We start from the raw sequence: 15,722 nt of genomic DNA on the forward strand, positions 1-15,722 counted from the left end.
ATAAACAAAATTCAAAAGAAAAAAAAATCACATCTATAAAAAAGAAGAGGGCCTAGTGGAAGAAAACTGGGTTGAGAGGGGCAGGGCCACCCCATCTCCCCTCTGTCTCTCCCTTGTTTCCCAACTACTGCGAGGTGAAGCAGCTTTGCTCTGTGTGCACCTGTACTGGCTAGTTTTGTGTCAACTTGACACAGCTGGAGTTATCACAGAGAAAGGAGCTTCAATTGAGGAAATGCCTCCATAAGATCCAACTGTAAGGCATTTTCTCAATTAGTGATCAAGGGGGAAAGGCCCCTTGTGGGTGGGACCATCTCTGGGCTGGTAGTCTTGGGTTCTATAAGAGACCAGGCTGAGCAAGCCAGGTGAGGCAAGCCAGTAAAGAACATCCCTCCATGGCCTCTGCATCAGCTCCTGCTCCCTGACCTGCTTGAGTTCCAGTCCTGACTTCCTTTGGTGATGAACAGCAGCATGGAAGTATAAGCCGAATAAACCCTTTCCTCCCAACTTGCTTCTTGGTCATGATGTTTGTGCAGGAATAAAAACCCTGACTAAGACAGCACCCAAACATGATATTCTGTCTAGTCACAGGCCCAAAGTAACGAGGGGACTCTCCACGACTGTTTATTTTCTGGAGTATTCGGTCATAACTTTGGAAGGCCGCTTAGCAAAGAAAATTCAGTTATCAAATTAATTGAGACATCTTAAATTACTTGTGATTCTCAGCTTAATCGTAGGAAATCTATGACATGGTGAAGCAGTCGAGCTCCCTGTGTGTTCATAGTAAAGGGGCACGAGAAGACTCTTATTCTGAAAGGGCACAGGCTACCTTCAGCAGCAAGGGAGTCAGCACCGGGAGCGTTTGCTCCCACCCCTTCCTTCTCCTCCTCTAACTCCTCTTCTTCCTTCTCCTCCTCTGGGAGAGAAGCAGCTTCTACTGTCACTGCCAGAGCACTGCAGAGAAAGAGCACAATCATGTCATGTCCCCAGGTAGAGAGAGGCCAAGTCTGCTAGAAGCACACTGGATTTTGCTCGGACTATCCTCACACACCAATTACCCCTTATCCAAATTAGAAATATAAACAAACCCTCATGATTTTAGTGCTGCCTGTAGACAGTACATAAAAGGTTTCAAAACACTGTACCAAAGTGAGTAACAAAAACTAAAGAGACCAAAAGCATAAATATACTTAAATGTTATCTTATTATCCATTATGTAAATATTATCTTATTATTTTATTAAAGTCATGTGCCACCACTGTCTGGCAAAAATACAACTTTTTTAAAAGACGTTAATGCTATCGTCACAATGCATAATATTAAGACAAAAAATAATCAAAACCATTAGTGACACATACAACATAAACTACATAAAAGATAAAGAATTGATACAAAGAAAACCAAAGATATGAATAGTAATAATGAGCTCTAAAATCAGAGACACAAGTATCTTTGAACTTGTAAAAAAACCACAAAAATGGGCTGGTGAGATGGCTCAGTGGGTAAGAGCACCCGACTGCTCTTCCGAAGGTCCAGAGTTCAAATCCCAGCAACCACATGGTGGCTCACAACCATCCGTAACAAGATCTGACTCCCTCTTCTGGTGTGTCTGAAGACAGCTACAGTGTACTTCCATATAATAAATAAATAAATCTTTAAAAAAAAAAAAAAAAAAAAAAAAAAACCACAAAAAAATTTACTGCCAAAAAAAAAAAGAAAGAAGATTTAGCCAGGCATTATAATTACAGCCCAGGCCTATTAAACCCAACACTGTGAAAGTGGAAAAAAGAATCCAGAAGGTTAGCTTCTGCTAAATACAGTAAACTTAGGATCAGTCAGGGCTAACTAACATAAGGACAAAGGGGGAAAAGCCACATATATTTAATATAGAGCATACATATTAAATACTATACTATTGCTCAATACTACACAACTAAGGAGAGAAAAGAGATAGACAGACAGACAGATAGATAGATATAGGCTTCCTATCTCACATATGATGAGTACAAAAGGATTATTTCTGGAAAATAATTCAGAAAGATTTCAAGAGCTTTAAAAAGTTCATAAGCAACAATTTCAGTGTTTTCTCTTTTTGAAACTTAGTATGTAACCAGGATGGCCTTGACCTTGGAATCCTCCTGCCTCCAAGAGCTGGGATTACAGGCATATACCCAAATTTACTTCCAAAAAGTTTTTAGCTATTAAGAAATGATCTCGCCGGGCGGTGGTGGCGCACGCCTTTAATCCCAGCACTTGGGAGGCAGAGGCAGGCGGATTTCTGAGTTCGAGGCCAGCCTGGTCTACAAAGTGAGTACCAGGACAGCCAAGACTACAGAGAAACCCTGTCTCAAAAAACCAAAAAAAGGGGAGGCAAGGGGACTATGGAGAGAATGCGTGAGTACACACGTGCAGGTTCTGCACCTGGGAGGCTGAGACGTGAGAATCTCAGGTGTGAGCTCAGTGTGCACTACACAGGATGGATGACTTCATCTCAAAAAGAAAGGGAAAGGAGCAGCAAAGGGTATTCAATATTGGGGAAATTATTAAGTTCATAATCCATCACTAAAAATGCTTGAAATGCTGGACACAGTAACACACACAGAGACCTTTAATCTCATCACTCAGGAAGCACAGGCAGGTAGATCTCTGAATCTAAGGCCAGCCTGGTCTACTCAGGTCTAGTAAAGACAGGATTACATAGAAACCCTGTTCAGAAACAGCAACAGGGGCTGGAGAGATGGCTCAGCAGTTAAGAGCACTGACTAATCTTCAACAGGTCCTGAGTCCAGTTCCCAGTAACCACATGGTGGCTCACAGCCATCTGTAATGGGAGCCTAAACCCCCCCTTCTGGAGTGTTTGAAGAGAGTATATTCACATACATAGGAAAGAAAGGAAACAACAAGGAAAAAAAAGTTTAAAACAATTTACATATAACATGTGAAGTTATATTATATCCTAAATCCAATAAAATATAAAAGACATCTTTAACACAACTGAAAAAAATCTGAATCTAAATTGAATTGTTAGTATGGAATTATCTGTTTCTATATTTAATTTTTTATTTTTATTTCATGTGCATTGGTGTTTTACCTGCAAGTCTGTGTGGGGGTACCAGATCCCCTGGAACTATAGTTATAGATAGTTGTGAGCTGCCATGAAGGTGCTGGGAATTGAACTCAGGACCTCTGGAAGAGCAGCCAGTTCTCTTAACCACTAAGCCATTGCTCAAGCCCATGTCTGCTTATATATTTATATTTTATTTATACCAGGGTTTTATATGCATATATGCGTTCATGGTGCCTGCAGAGGTTAGAAGAGGATTACACATCCCCTGGAACTAGAGTTATGAATGTTTGTGAGCCACATGGGTGCTGGGAACCAAATCTGGTCCTAAACCTGGGTCTTTGCAAGAGCAGCAAATGCTCTTATCTTGGCAACCCTTGGAATTAATATTATTGTACTACACTCACCTAAGGTGTTACCCTTACTTTCCAGGGATGAGTGCTAAAACATTTAAAGGGGAACTATGAGTGTGTACTACAAAGTATACGCATACACAGAAAGGACAGAAATGCACTAGTTTATCTCTTTTCAAATAAGAACCTGGGCAGGAGAAGTGACTTGGTGATTAACAGCATGATATCAGTTTCTTACAGAAGACCTAAGTTCAGATCCCAACATCCATCTCAAATAGCTCACAACTGACTACCACCAGTCTAGCTCCAGGGGACCCAGTGCCCTCTGGTGATCTACACTAGCACCAAACATACAAACTGTCACAGATACCTACACTTAATGAGAAGTAAAAATAAACTTGCTTTTGTTTTTCAAGACAAGGATTCTCTGTGTAGCCTGGCTGTCCTGAACTCCTTCTGTAGACCAGGCTAGCCTCAAACTCAGAAATCCACCTGCCTCTGCCTTCCAAGTGCTGGGTTTAGAGGTGTGTGCCACCACCGCCTGCCGTAAGATGGCTCACTGGGTACTGGGTATTACTTGCATTCACTCTCTGAAACCACATAATGGAAGTAGCAACCTAAATTCTAACCATGGACCTTCATACGGTAAAGGGAAAGAAGCTGTACTGACCTCCAAACACAGGCCATGACATGCACGTGTCTACACAAAAACAAAATTGTTTTAAAATGTAAAGAGAAGCACACCCAAGAGCCTTCTGTCTGTTGAAGGCTCTTCCTTTTGTCCTTTCTATCTAAGTGGAGATGGACGTGATTAGCCTTTGGACATCAGCTATCTTCAACCCTTACTCAGAATCAGCTTGGATTTTTGTTTGTTTGTTTGTCTGTTTAAGAAAGTCTCAATCCTATCCTAAATCAGATAGGGGGCTAATATCCAACATATATAAAGAACTCAAGAAGGTGGACTTCAGAAAATCGAACAACCCCATTAAAAAATGGGGCTCAGAACAAATGAACAAAGAATTCTCACCTGAGGAATACCGAATGGCAGAGAAGCACCTGAAAAAATGTTCAACATCCTTAATCATCAGGGAAATGCAAATCAAAACAACCCTGAGATTCCACCTCACACCAGTCAGAATGGCTAAGATCAAAAATTCAGGTGACAGCAGATGCTGGCGTGGATGTGGAGAAAGAGGAACACTCCTCCATTGTTGGTGGGATTGCAGGCTTGTACAACCACTCTGGAAATCAGTCTGGCGGTTCCTCAGAAAATTGGACATAGTACTACCGGAGGATCCAGCAATACCTCTCCTGGGCATTTATCCAGAAGATGCCCCAACTGGTAAGAAGGACACATGCTCCACTATATTCATAGCAGCCTTATTTATAATAGCCAGAAGCTGGAAAGAACCCAGATGCCCCTCAACAGAGGAATGGATACAGAAAATGTGGTACATCTACACAATGGAGTACTACTCAGCTATTAAAAAGAATGAATTTATGAAATTCCTAGGCAAATGGATGGACCTGGAGGGCATCATCCTGAGTGAGGTAACACATTCACAAAGGAACTCACATAATATGTACTCACTGATAAGTGGATATTAGCCCCAAACCTAGGATTCCCAAGATATAAGGTACAATTTGCTAAACACATGAAACTCAAGAAGAATGAAGACTGAAGTGTGGACACTATGCCCCTCCTTAGAATTGGGAACAAAACACCCATGGAAGGAGTTACAGAGACAAAGTTTGGAGCTGAGATGAAAGGATGGACCATGTAGAGACTGCCATATCCAGGGATCCACCCCATAATCAGCATCCAAACGCTGACACCATTGCATACCCTAGCAAGATTTTATTGAAAGGACCCAGATGTAGCTATCTCTTGTGAGACTATGCCGGGGCCTAGCAAACACAGAAGTGGATGCTCACAGTCAGCTAATGGATGGATCACAGGGCTCCCAATGGAGGAGCTAGAGAAAGAACCCAAGGAGCTAAAGGGATCTGCAACCCTATAGGTGGAACAACATTATAAACTAACCAGTACCCCAGAGCTCTTGACTCTAGCTGCATATGTATCAAAAGATGGCCTAGTCGGCCATCATTGGAAAGAGAGGCCCATTGGACACGTAAACTTTGTATGCCCCAGTACAGGGGAACGCCAGGGCCAAAAAGGGGGAGTGGGTGGGTAGGGGAGTGGGGGTGGGTGGGTATGGGGGACTTTTGGTATAGCATTGGAAATGTAAATGAGCTAAATACCTAATAAAAAATGGAAAAAAAAAAAAAAAAAGAAAGTCTCAATCTAGCCAGGCAGTGGTGGCAGGAACTGATACAGAGGCCATGAGTGCTGCTTACTGGCTTGCTCCCTCCCCATGGCTTTCTCAGCCTCCTTTTTTATAGAACCCAGAAACACAGCCCAGGGGTGGCCCTCCCCATCAATCACTAATTAAGAAAATGTCCTGAACCCAGCCTAGTGGTCAGCCTAGTCTATAGAAAGAGTTCCAGGACAGCCAGGGTTACATGGGAAAACCCTGTCTCAAAAACTAACAAACAAACAAGAAAGTCTCAATCTGAATAACCAGGCTAACCTAATATGTAACTCAGGCTGACTTGAACTCAACATGATCCTCCTGCTTCAGCCTCCAGAGCACTGGAGTCATGGATGTGCACCACCACCGCTCGCTCCCAAAGTTTTAACTTCAGCACTATCCATATGTCTCCACAATGTCATTCTCCAGCCAGCACATGAACCGCTTCTGATGGCTGGAGACACACATGCAGAGATCTATCTACCTGTGATTCCTGAGTGATGAGATTAAAGGGGTGTGTGTGTGTGTGTGTGTGTGTGTGTGTGTGTTACTATGCCCATATGCACCTACAGTTCAACTGTCTCTCCTTCAATCTTTTCCATCTCAACCACTACTCCATTCTAGCTGCTGAAACAAGACAAGAATTTTCATTTCCGCCTTCCGGCTGATGCTCCACTCATACTCCATCTTCAAATCCTATTTTCAGATCTCAGAATCTCACTGACTAATTATCCACTTTTACCCTGAACTTTCTAAAATAAACTACTAGTCATGTTATCTTATTAAAATACTTAACAAATGTCATAAAAAATATAAAACTTGCTCTGTGAAAAGGAATTTCATTCTTACAAGGGATTAAAAACACAAGCTACACAGTGAGAATATTTACAAGCCAAACCAACACAGCTACATCCAGAATTTACAAAGCACTCTCTAGACACACTAGGGACCAAACAGTGGTAGCTTATGCCTTTAAACCCAGCACTCCAGACACAGAGGCAAGCAGATCTCTGTGACTTCAAGGCCAACCTGGGCTACAGAGAGCATTCCAGGACAGCCAGGGATACACAGACACCCTGACTTGAATACCACCACCATCACCACCACCACCAACTCCCCCTCCCCTCCCAAAAAAAAATTAGGACATAGCTCAGCAGTAAAGAACTGTGCCATGGACAAAGCCTCGAGTTCAACTCCTAGGATGAGTGGAAGAGCAAGTAAAAAAATAAATCAATTTAAAAATGAAAGACATAGACAGACATTTACCCTGAAGAGGACAGCAGATGGCAAAGCAGCACATGAAAGGTTCAACCTCATTTGCCATTAGGAAAATAGAAATTCCAACCACAAGAAGATATTACTATACACATATCAGGGTTGGCTCAGTTGGGAAAGTGCTTGCCTAGAGTGCATAAGGCTAAGGACTCCACCCTCAATACCACAGAAACCAGGCAGGCGATGCAGGCCTGCATTTCCAGTAAGGAGTGTTGGAAGTTTAAGGTCATCCTCAGCTGCACAGCAAGATGGGGATTTGAGGCTGACCTGAGATACATGAGACACTTTCAAAAAATATTTTTAATTTGTATATATTGTAATTTACAAATAATGAAGAGGCTGATAATATAACCTTGTCACAGAACACTGCTTAGCATGACTGAAACCTCAAGCTCAACCCTAAGCACTTCTAAAAGACAACTACAGTGAAAATATTAACAGTTGGTGAGAACAGAAATTAAAACATTTACACACATTGCTGGATGATATACATGCTCTCAAACACTCTGGAAGTTTGTTCAAACAAGTAATGCAACTACCAAATAGCCAAACAAGAACCTAGGCATTATTAAAGAAATGAAAGCTGAGGTTCACATAAACAATTTGCAGAGTGCCAAGCACAGTAGCCACACCTTAATCAGTATTCAGGAGGCAAAAACAAGCAGATCTGAAAAGTGACTGCCCTTGCCTACACAGCAAGTTCCAGGCCAGCCACAGCTATATAGTGAGTTGTCTCTCTAGAAGGGGAAGGGGAAGGGGAAGGGGAAGGGGAAGGGGAAGGGGAAGGGGAAGGGGAAGGGGAAGGGGAAGGGGAAGGGGAAGGGGAAGGGGAAGGGGAAGGGGAAGGGGAAGGGGAAGGGGAAGGGGAAGGGGAAGGGGAAGGGGAAGGGGAAGGGGAAGGGGAAGGGGAAGGGGAAGGGAAGGGAAGGGAAGGGAAAGAAGCCTTTGCCTGCTGAGCAATCTTCCTGGCCTTTGTGTAAATATACATATATATCTATGCACACACATGGAGTCTGACAGCCTTCGTTCATTCAATCCCAGGAACCCACACGGTGGAAAAAGAAAATCACAGTTGTCCTTTCTGACCTCCACCTGCACACTCACACACACATACTCAAAGACATAAAATAATAATAATAATAATTTGCACAAGTATTTATAATAGTTTCATTTACAATAGTCAAAAACTTAAAAATATATGCTTCAACCTATGAATAATGGCGTATCTGATATACTCTAAAAGACTACTCAGATACACAAGAAACACTTTGATGGGCCTCCCAAAAGTTATGCTGACAGAAAAAAAAAAGTCACATATACTTGCATATTTATATAACATTTTGAAATAATTTGCTAAATTAACATAGGTTAATGACTGCTAAGGGTTCAGGTACACCCGGTGAAGGGAGGTATGACTTTAGAAAGAATATCAGACATCTCTGTACACAACTGTTCAGTCTCTTGACTGTAGTGGAAACACACAAATCCACACAAGTGATAAACTAGATACACAGTACCCAACCACAACCTAACAGAATCTAAGAGAATGCCTGAATCAGCAATCTGGCTGTAATAGTACAGCTCTGTAAGCTTACCATAACAGACACAAGGCAAAGTATACTCAATCTCTCCCTGTATTCTGTTTTTAGTTCTTGTTTGTTGAGATAGATTCACTATAAATGCTAGGTTATGCTTGAACTCACTATGTAGTCCAAGTTGACCTCAAACTCCAAAATGGTCCCCCTGCCTTGGCCTCCCAATTACTAAATTTACAGGCATGTAAATGAACTCTGCACTATTTCCTATAATAGTGTGTGAGTGTACAACTATCCTAACTCAAGAATGTTTCATGGGGGCTTTAGATATAGCTCAGGAGTACACAGCTTGCCTACGATACACAAAGCTCTAAATGAAATAATGAAAATAAACATGTTAGACTACAGAGATAGCTCCACAGTTAAGCGCATTGGTTGCTTTTTTTTTTTTAACTTTACATTTCTTTTTAATAAAACAAACTTGTGCCACAGCTCCAATATATGACCCACACATCAGTCTTTCCACATTGGCTGCTCTTCCTGAGGACTGGGGTCACTTCCTTGCACCCACGTGGCAGCTAGCAACCATCTGTAACTCAGGTTGCAGAGGATCCAACACCTTCTCCTGGTCTCATGGGGCACTCAATACATGTTGTGCACAGACATAAACGTACAGGCAAATATCCATTACACATAGAATGAAACCTCAAAAAGTTAAATACATACAAATGAATATTTAAAATGACAATATTTGGGGCCAGGAAGATGACCCAGTCAGTGAAGATACTTGCCACCAAGCTTGTTGATCTGAGTTCAAACCCCAAAATACACATGGGAGAAGAACTGATTCCCTCCTGTAAGCTATCCTCTGACCTCCACAGTATATGTGTATATCTGCCCCTCAAACACAAAAAACAATTTTTAAAAATCTAACAGGAAAATTTAAATATATGTATTCCTCCATGTTATATTATAGGACAATCCCTATTTAGGGACATCTGTTTATATCATCAGAACTCTGGGTAAAACAAGATGGGGCAGGGGGAATTTTATGACACAAAAAAATTTTCCCAAGCAGAGTTAGTGTTTCAAAATATCCGCTATTCAGAAAAGATTCTAGGTGCATGTATGTGTGCTATGTATGTGTACTATGTGTGTGCTGTGTGTATGTGTGCTGTAAGTGCATGCATACTGTGTATATGTATACTGTGTGTGTAAATGTGTATGCTATTTGTGTGTGTTATTTGTTTTGTGTTCTGAGAAACTTCCACTCTTTTGGAATCAGTCTCAAATTCTCCCCAGCTCTGTGGCCTCTGCACATGGAATGCACTCTCTGGAAAGATCTTCCTCTCATGGGGCATGGCAGCGTCTCAACCCCCTAACTGTGACTAACACATTTGCATTTATTGTTTAGACTGCATTCCTCAAAGAAGTATTCCTTTACTCCCAGCTGGATTATTTACACATTGTTCTCTTTGTAATAAACATAATTGCAACTTAGGACTGAGGTAAAAACTGGGTCTCCCCCTATTAAGTTACAAGCCCCATGATAACAAAGTACATGTCACACAGTACATCTATTGAACATGGCCATAAAATCCGTATTTACACAAAGAGCAAGAGCAACACATTGATTTCAAACCGGAAAGGCAGCCTGGAGCACCCAGACAGCACTGCTGTAGTTAAAATGTTACAATGGAGCGTGCCAGTTCTTGTCCCTACCGTGCACCCAGGTTACAAGCCAGAAAAGCACATCTGCTCCAGCACGAATTCCTCAAAGACATTAGAAACCAAAGCAAAGAAAGATAACAAAAGGTACGTGGCACCAGGCGTGATGGCTCACCTGTAATCTCAGCAACTGAGGGCTGAGACAGGAGGATCACCACTATTAGAGGTCAGACTGTACTACACAGTGAGTTACAGAACAGCATGGACTACAGAATGAGACTATGTATCAAAAACGAAACAAACAATATAGTCACAGGTAAGTTGAAGCAGTCGGGTATAGGGACAAGCATCATGACAAACGGCAAGGAATGCCCACGGGAGGCGTCCACCTGTAATTAGGGCAAACTGAAGACAGCAAGGACTAGCAATCCCAAAAGCAAGAAATGCAAGCTACAGGAGAAATAAATTTATTTGTTTATTTATTTACTTGGAGCGGGGAGGTCCCTAGCCCTGGCTGGTCTGGAAGTCTACTTGTACACCAGGATGGTCTTGGATTCACATAGATCTACCCACTCCTGCCCCAGAAGAATTGGAATGAAAGTTGTACAAGACCATATCAGGCTCCCATTTTTAAATCCAAACTCCTTCAAATATATTTTAACATTATGAGCCTCATGAAAGTTATCCAATGGTCAAGATGAGCACACTAGTTTTCAGACTGATTAAAAGTACACATTTCTTCGTGAGGGAAAAACGTATGTGCAAATACAATATAACACACTGCAGACAAAACACTCTAAGGTAAAGCACAGTTGCAGACATGTCAGGCTAACATCCCTCTCTCTTAACCAGAGCCTCAGCCTCCTCCTCAAGGCTACTAAGGCTGTCTGTGTTCTTTGACCAAAGAAGAACCGGGCAGAAGCCTGAGAAACAGAATAGTAAGAAAGAGAAGGAAGGGCTGGCTCTCCCTGAACATAGTAAAGCTTTAATGTCCCTGCCCATCAGTACCCCACTGGGGACAATGTCTTTACTGCACAGCTGCTTAAGGATAGAATTAACTTAAGATTATGTCAGAAGTCAGTAGCAGGCCTAACACAGAGGACACCACCATCCTGATATGCATAAGACACTGTAAAACTTGAAAACTCTTTAGGGTATACATTACAATTTGAAGTTGTAGGAGTTGAACGAAGTGTTACTTCACAAAAGAGATCCCAGCTCTCAGTCCTAAAACAGAACTACCTATAGAATCCCCAAATCCCACTCCCCAATTCACAAAACAAGATTAATATCTTTATCTTTGGGATGAATCAGCAGGTACAGATAAGAGTCGATCGAATAGTAAATTGAAATCAACTCCTTTGACTGAAACAATAGTTTACCTGCTTGTCCTGTTTGGCTGAGGTAACCGTTCAATGACCTGACTGATGGAACCACTGGTACCCAAATGAGAAGACTCCACAGGATCTGAAAAAGACAGAAGGAGGTGGATATTAGCACAGAAGACATTTGCCATCAAATTTTAATACAAATTGAGAAATGGAGGCAACACCAAACTAATCACGGGTATCCAAAGGCTTACTGAACACTAGATAACAAACTAGGCTTCCTTACACATAATCTCAACTGCATGTTTAAATCGTTCTGCCCCCACAGGACCTTAAACACTGCAGAGAGCCAAGCCTTCAACTGCTCACCTGAAGCTTTCTTTTCTTTCAGATGTTCATTGAATGAGCTATTACTGTCTCCTTGTTCTACAGCAGATTGTTCCGGATTTGATACAATATCCTAGAAAACATGAGCACATAAGATCCTCACAGTACACAAAGTAGTACAACAGGGACCTTTCTGTGGGTGAGAACACGTTGATTTCATTTTTCGTTCCCCACCAACTTTATCCAAAAGCTAACAATCAACTAAACACGTTAATTTTCTGGGTTAGTTTGGTGTAGGGGGGTCAGAAAAAAATAATAACTTGAACAGGGCATCATCACTCACTCACCAACACGGGGTTCTCTTTGTGCATCTGCAGATTAGGAAGGTGTCGAGATAGCACGCTGAAGTGAGAGCCTGCATCTTCTTCCAGAACCTGGCTTTCAGGCTGAGAATCTTCTATTATCAGGCAAGGAGTGTCTTGCTGAGAGAAATCTGAATCCAATTGACTTCCAGTAGGGTCCATCTGCTCCCCTGGAATGGAATAACAAAAGATCAGTTCGAAGAGTAACCCTATTGAGCTTTCCACACACAATCTGAGACTAAATAAAGGGGCGGAAGTGTGAGATCGAGAAAGGGACCATTCTAGGGCTACCCAGTAGCCCACATTTGCAATCGCTCTTAGCACTTTCTCAGCCATCTCCCCAGCCCTCATTTCTCCGTTATTTACCACCGCGCCTCTGGATCCTTCGATCTCCCCCTCCCTCCCTCCTTTCTCTTCACCTTCCCTCAGACACGCTTCCTTCCTCACCTCTTCTCCCCGCCCCTTTCCATCCCCCACACAACTCTCCCCGCGTTCTGACGCCACTGAGCCCCGGGAAGACCTCTTCGCAACCCCGGCGGGCGGGAAGCCCACGGCCCTCATGCGGCCTCAGGACCACCGCGGCGGCTGCCTCCCCACCCCCTCCCCGGCCCTCCAACCCCGTCCCCGTCACCGCCGCCATGCTTGCCACCCCGCCCCCTCCAGGCGGCCAGCCCTTCAAGCCCGCCACCCGGGCCTCTGCGGCCCGCTAGCTCGGCTCCGCTCGCAGCACTACCTGGCATCCCGGCGAGAGGTGCCTCGCGCTGGATCTAGAGGTTTCTGCACGCTGCCCAGGCCCCTCCAGGTCGATCCCCAGGTCGCCACTGTCGCCACCGCCGCCACTGGCCGCGAGCTCCCCCTTTTCCCGTCACGTCACGCAATATCGGATCGCCCATTCGCTGCTGTTGTCTGCCACTCAGGAAATCCTATGGATGATAGGTGGCTGAGGTGAAGTGCCCGCCCCCAGCGTAAGAAAAGGAACACGGCGGCGTGTTTCCATGGTAGCATGGACGTCGCAGGCCCTCCCCCTAATACAGCCAGCATGACAGTATCCTTGAACCGAAGGGACATTAAGAGGGCATGAAATAAAAACCCCTGCCTGAAGGACGGGGGTACTCACTACTCACACTTGAGGGCTTCGGCCCCTTCACTGACTTCCGTGGAAAAGGAGAGTCTCCTGGATTTTCAAAGAAAGGGCAAAGAGGAGGAGAATTGAGGAGAGCTAGTACTTCTGAAATGGTGAAATGGAAGAGAAGCCTCTGTGGGGTTTGCCAGTGTCGATCAGGATCCCATTTGTAGACCTCTGCCTGAATTTAAAGGCTTCCGTTTTCCCACTCTATGTCTCTGGCAGTTTTGATTTTGTTGTTTTATATTGTCTTCGTGTTCCCACTCCCTTTCAAGCTTCCCTATTTGTCTCTCTCTGCCCTTTCTTTTAGGGAATTGCAGCAGCCCCAGACGCTTTGCACCTCCCATTGAACGAACTGAGCATTGTAATCCTCAAACTAGAAGCAAAGAGAACAGCTGTCACCCCTACTAACTCAATGACCTAAAGGATCCAGGCCCAGAGATTTAATTATCCTAATCATGGTGTCAGGGTCTTATAAAGGGTGTGGCAGCTGTGACAACTATTAATGAACTGAGCTCAAGATACATATGTGGTTTCACTGTCATTTTAATTTAAAGAGCCGTTGGATCTGGGCTAGAATTCTAACCAAGCAGCTGTCAGGAGGGAAAGCACCTAGCACAGTGCCAAGAATATACATAGAAGGCATTAAAATGGAGGCGGTTTTCTCTACTCCAGACTCAGAATTATTTAGGCACAGCCCATACATGATTCTCAACTTCTATAAATGCCCAGTTTAGCACTTGAAATAAGCCAAGCTTAGAGAGGAGCATCCTACCAGCCAATCTCCTCTCTGCTGCTATAAATTACAGTGATCATATTCTCCTAACCCAAAAATCAAAGCATGTTGTCTTCATACGCATTACTTGTGGGAACAAAAGGATCAGCTTAAACGAAATCGCTCTGAAAATTTTAGGATCTATTGTTATAACTAAAATTCCAATCCTAGAATGTTTTACAAGTAGAGCAAAAATGACCCAAATCACAGAGACACATCTTACCTCTTAATCCTAAAATCATTCATGATTGACTCCTGAGTTTCTCTACTGAGTACTAGACATCAAATCAATGCAATCAAAAAAAAAAAAAAAAAAGACCCCACCTCAAGCCGACCTCAACTATAGCAGAGCACTAAGTGTATCAGTCTGCTTAGCTTGAGAGGAAGGAGACCAACTAGGTCTAAGACTGGGCAGACTGAGCTGACTCCCACAGAGCCCTCTCCTCAGGGCCACCATGACAACTGCAGCTCTCTTCCCCTAGAGAGACATAGACCCAGGTCTTTCTGATTACTTTGATGTTTTAAAAAAATGTGTTTGTCAAAATTCATAAAACTAAGCACTGGAAAGATGCTCAGCAGTTAAGAGAACTGCTTGCTCTTCCAGAGGACCCAGGTTCGATTCCCACCACCCACACAGTGGCTCACAACCTTCTGTAACTGCAAATCCAGGGAATCCCACGTTCTCTTTTGGCCTTGATGGGCACTGCATATACATACAGCAAGCAAAAACTCATACAAACCAAATAAAAATAATTCTTAAAGGAACTTCAATTCATAAAACTAAGAAGGACACATTAAATTAAGATTAAGTAAATGAACCTGAGCCATTCCCACTACTAACTAAATCAAGAGATTTTAAAAATTAAAAATACTGGGAAGAAAAACTGAACTCCTTGTTAGTGTGGTGATTAAGTTAGTCATTGAATTATCCCAGAAGACATGAAAATACAGGAAGCTGGGCTGGAGAGATAGCTCCGGGGTTAAACCAACTGACTGTTCTTCTAGAGGTCCTGAGTTCAATTCCCAGCAACCACATGGTGGCTCACAACCATCTGTAATGAGATCGGACGCCCTCTTCTGGTGTGTCTGGAGAGAGCAGCTGGGTACTTACATACATAAAATAAACAAATCTTTAAAAAACAAAAGAAAAGACAAGCAGGATGGTGACCCTGGGGCTCTAACTGACTTAATCCTAGGTGATTACCTAGGAGAGCGCAGGCTTTGATGCCCCTGCAAAGAAGCATCAGCGCCTCCATTCACAGCTTCATCTCTACTTTCCCCCCTAAAGCCCCTCCCTGAGAAGAAAAATGCACAAGACTCTGTTACCTTGCTTTAAAATTCAACATGCTTCATTGTCAGAAAATGTTTCTCCTGATTAACCCACCTAAATCCTTTCCCCTGAAGTTTAAAGCCATTTACTCTCAGGTTGTCTCTAATATCTTGAAAACCTCATCAAGCTGGGATCATCCCACCGGGTGCCACAATTCAATAATAAATTTCAACCAACCAAACAACAAGAAATAAATGTGATGTGACTTAGTTTGCCAAGTCTTTTTCTCATGTATCCTCACAGATGTCTCTAAACAGAAGAACTCCAGCCAGT

At 43.0% G+C, this 15,722-nt stretch overlaps 1 protein-coding gene across 16 annotated transcripts in view; it reads right to left on the reverse strand.

Annotated features, from left to right (window-relative positions):
* Positions 1-15,722, reverse strand: part of Trp53bp1 (transformation related protein 53 binding protein 1) — a 101,520-nt gene that overhangs the window by 63,483 nt on the left and 22,315 nt on the right. For 11 of the 16 annotated variants that reach the window (XR_003953350.1, XM_030251686.1, XM_017318937.2 and 8 more), the window contains 5 exons: positions 12,955-13,144; positions 12,207-12,391; positions 11,902-11,992; positions 11,587-11,671; positions 827-951 (listed from right to left, as the gene is read on the reverse strand). Coding sequence is in view for 13 of the 16 variants with exons in the window: in XM_030251686.1 (XP_030107546.1) it covers positions 827-951; positions 11,587-11,671; positions 11,902-11,992; positions 12,207-12,391; positions 12,955-12,961 (493 nt within the window). In the remaining 3 variants the exon portion in view is untranslated. Of the gene's footprint in view, positions 1-826; positions 952-11,586; positions 11,672-11,901; positions 11,993-12,206; positions 12,392-12,587; positions 12,644-12,954; positions 13,145-13,345; positions 13,725-15,722 lie in introns of those variants that run through there. The other 5 variants (NM_001290830.1, NM_013735.4, XM_030251685.1 and 2 more) reach the window with 4 other exon arrangements.

This window comes from Mus musculus, chromosome 2 (genome assembly GCF_000001635.26).
Source record: "Mus musculus strain C57BL/6J chromosome 2, GRCm38.p6 C57BL/6J".
Classification (NCBI taxonomy): domain Eukaryota; kingdom Metazoa; phylum Chordata; class Mammalia; order Rodentia; family Muridae; genus Mus; species Mus musculus.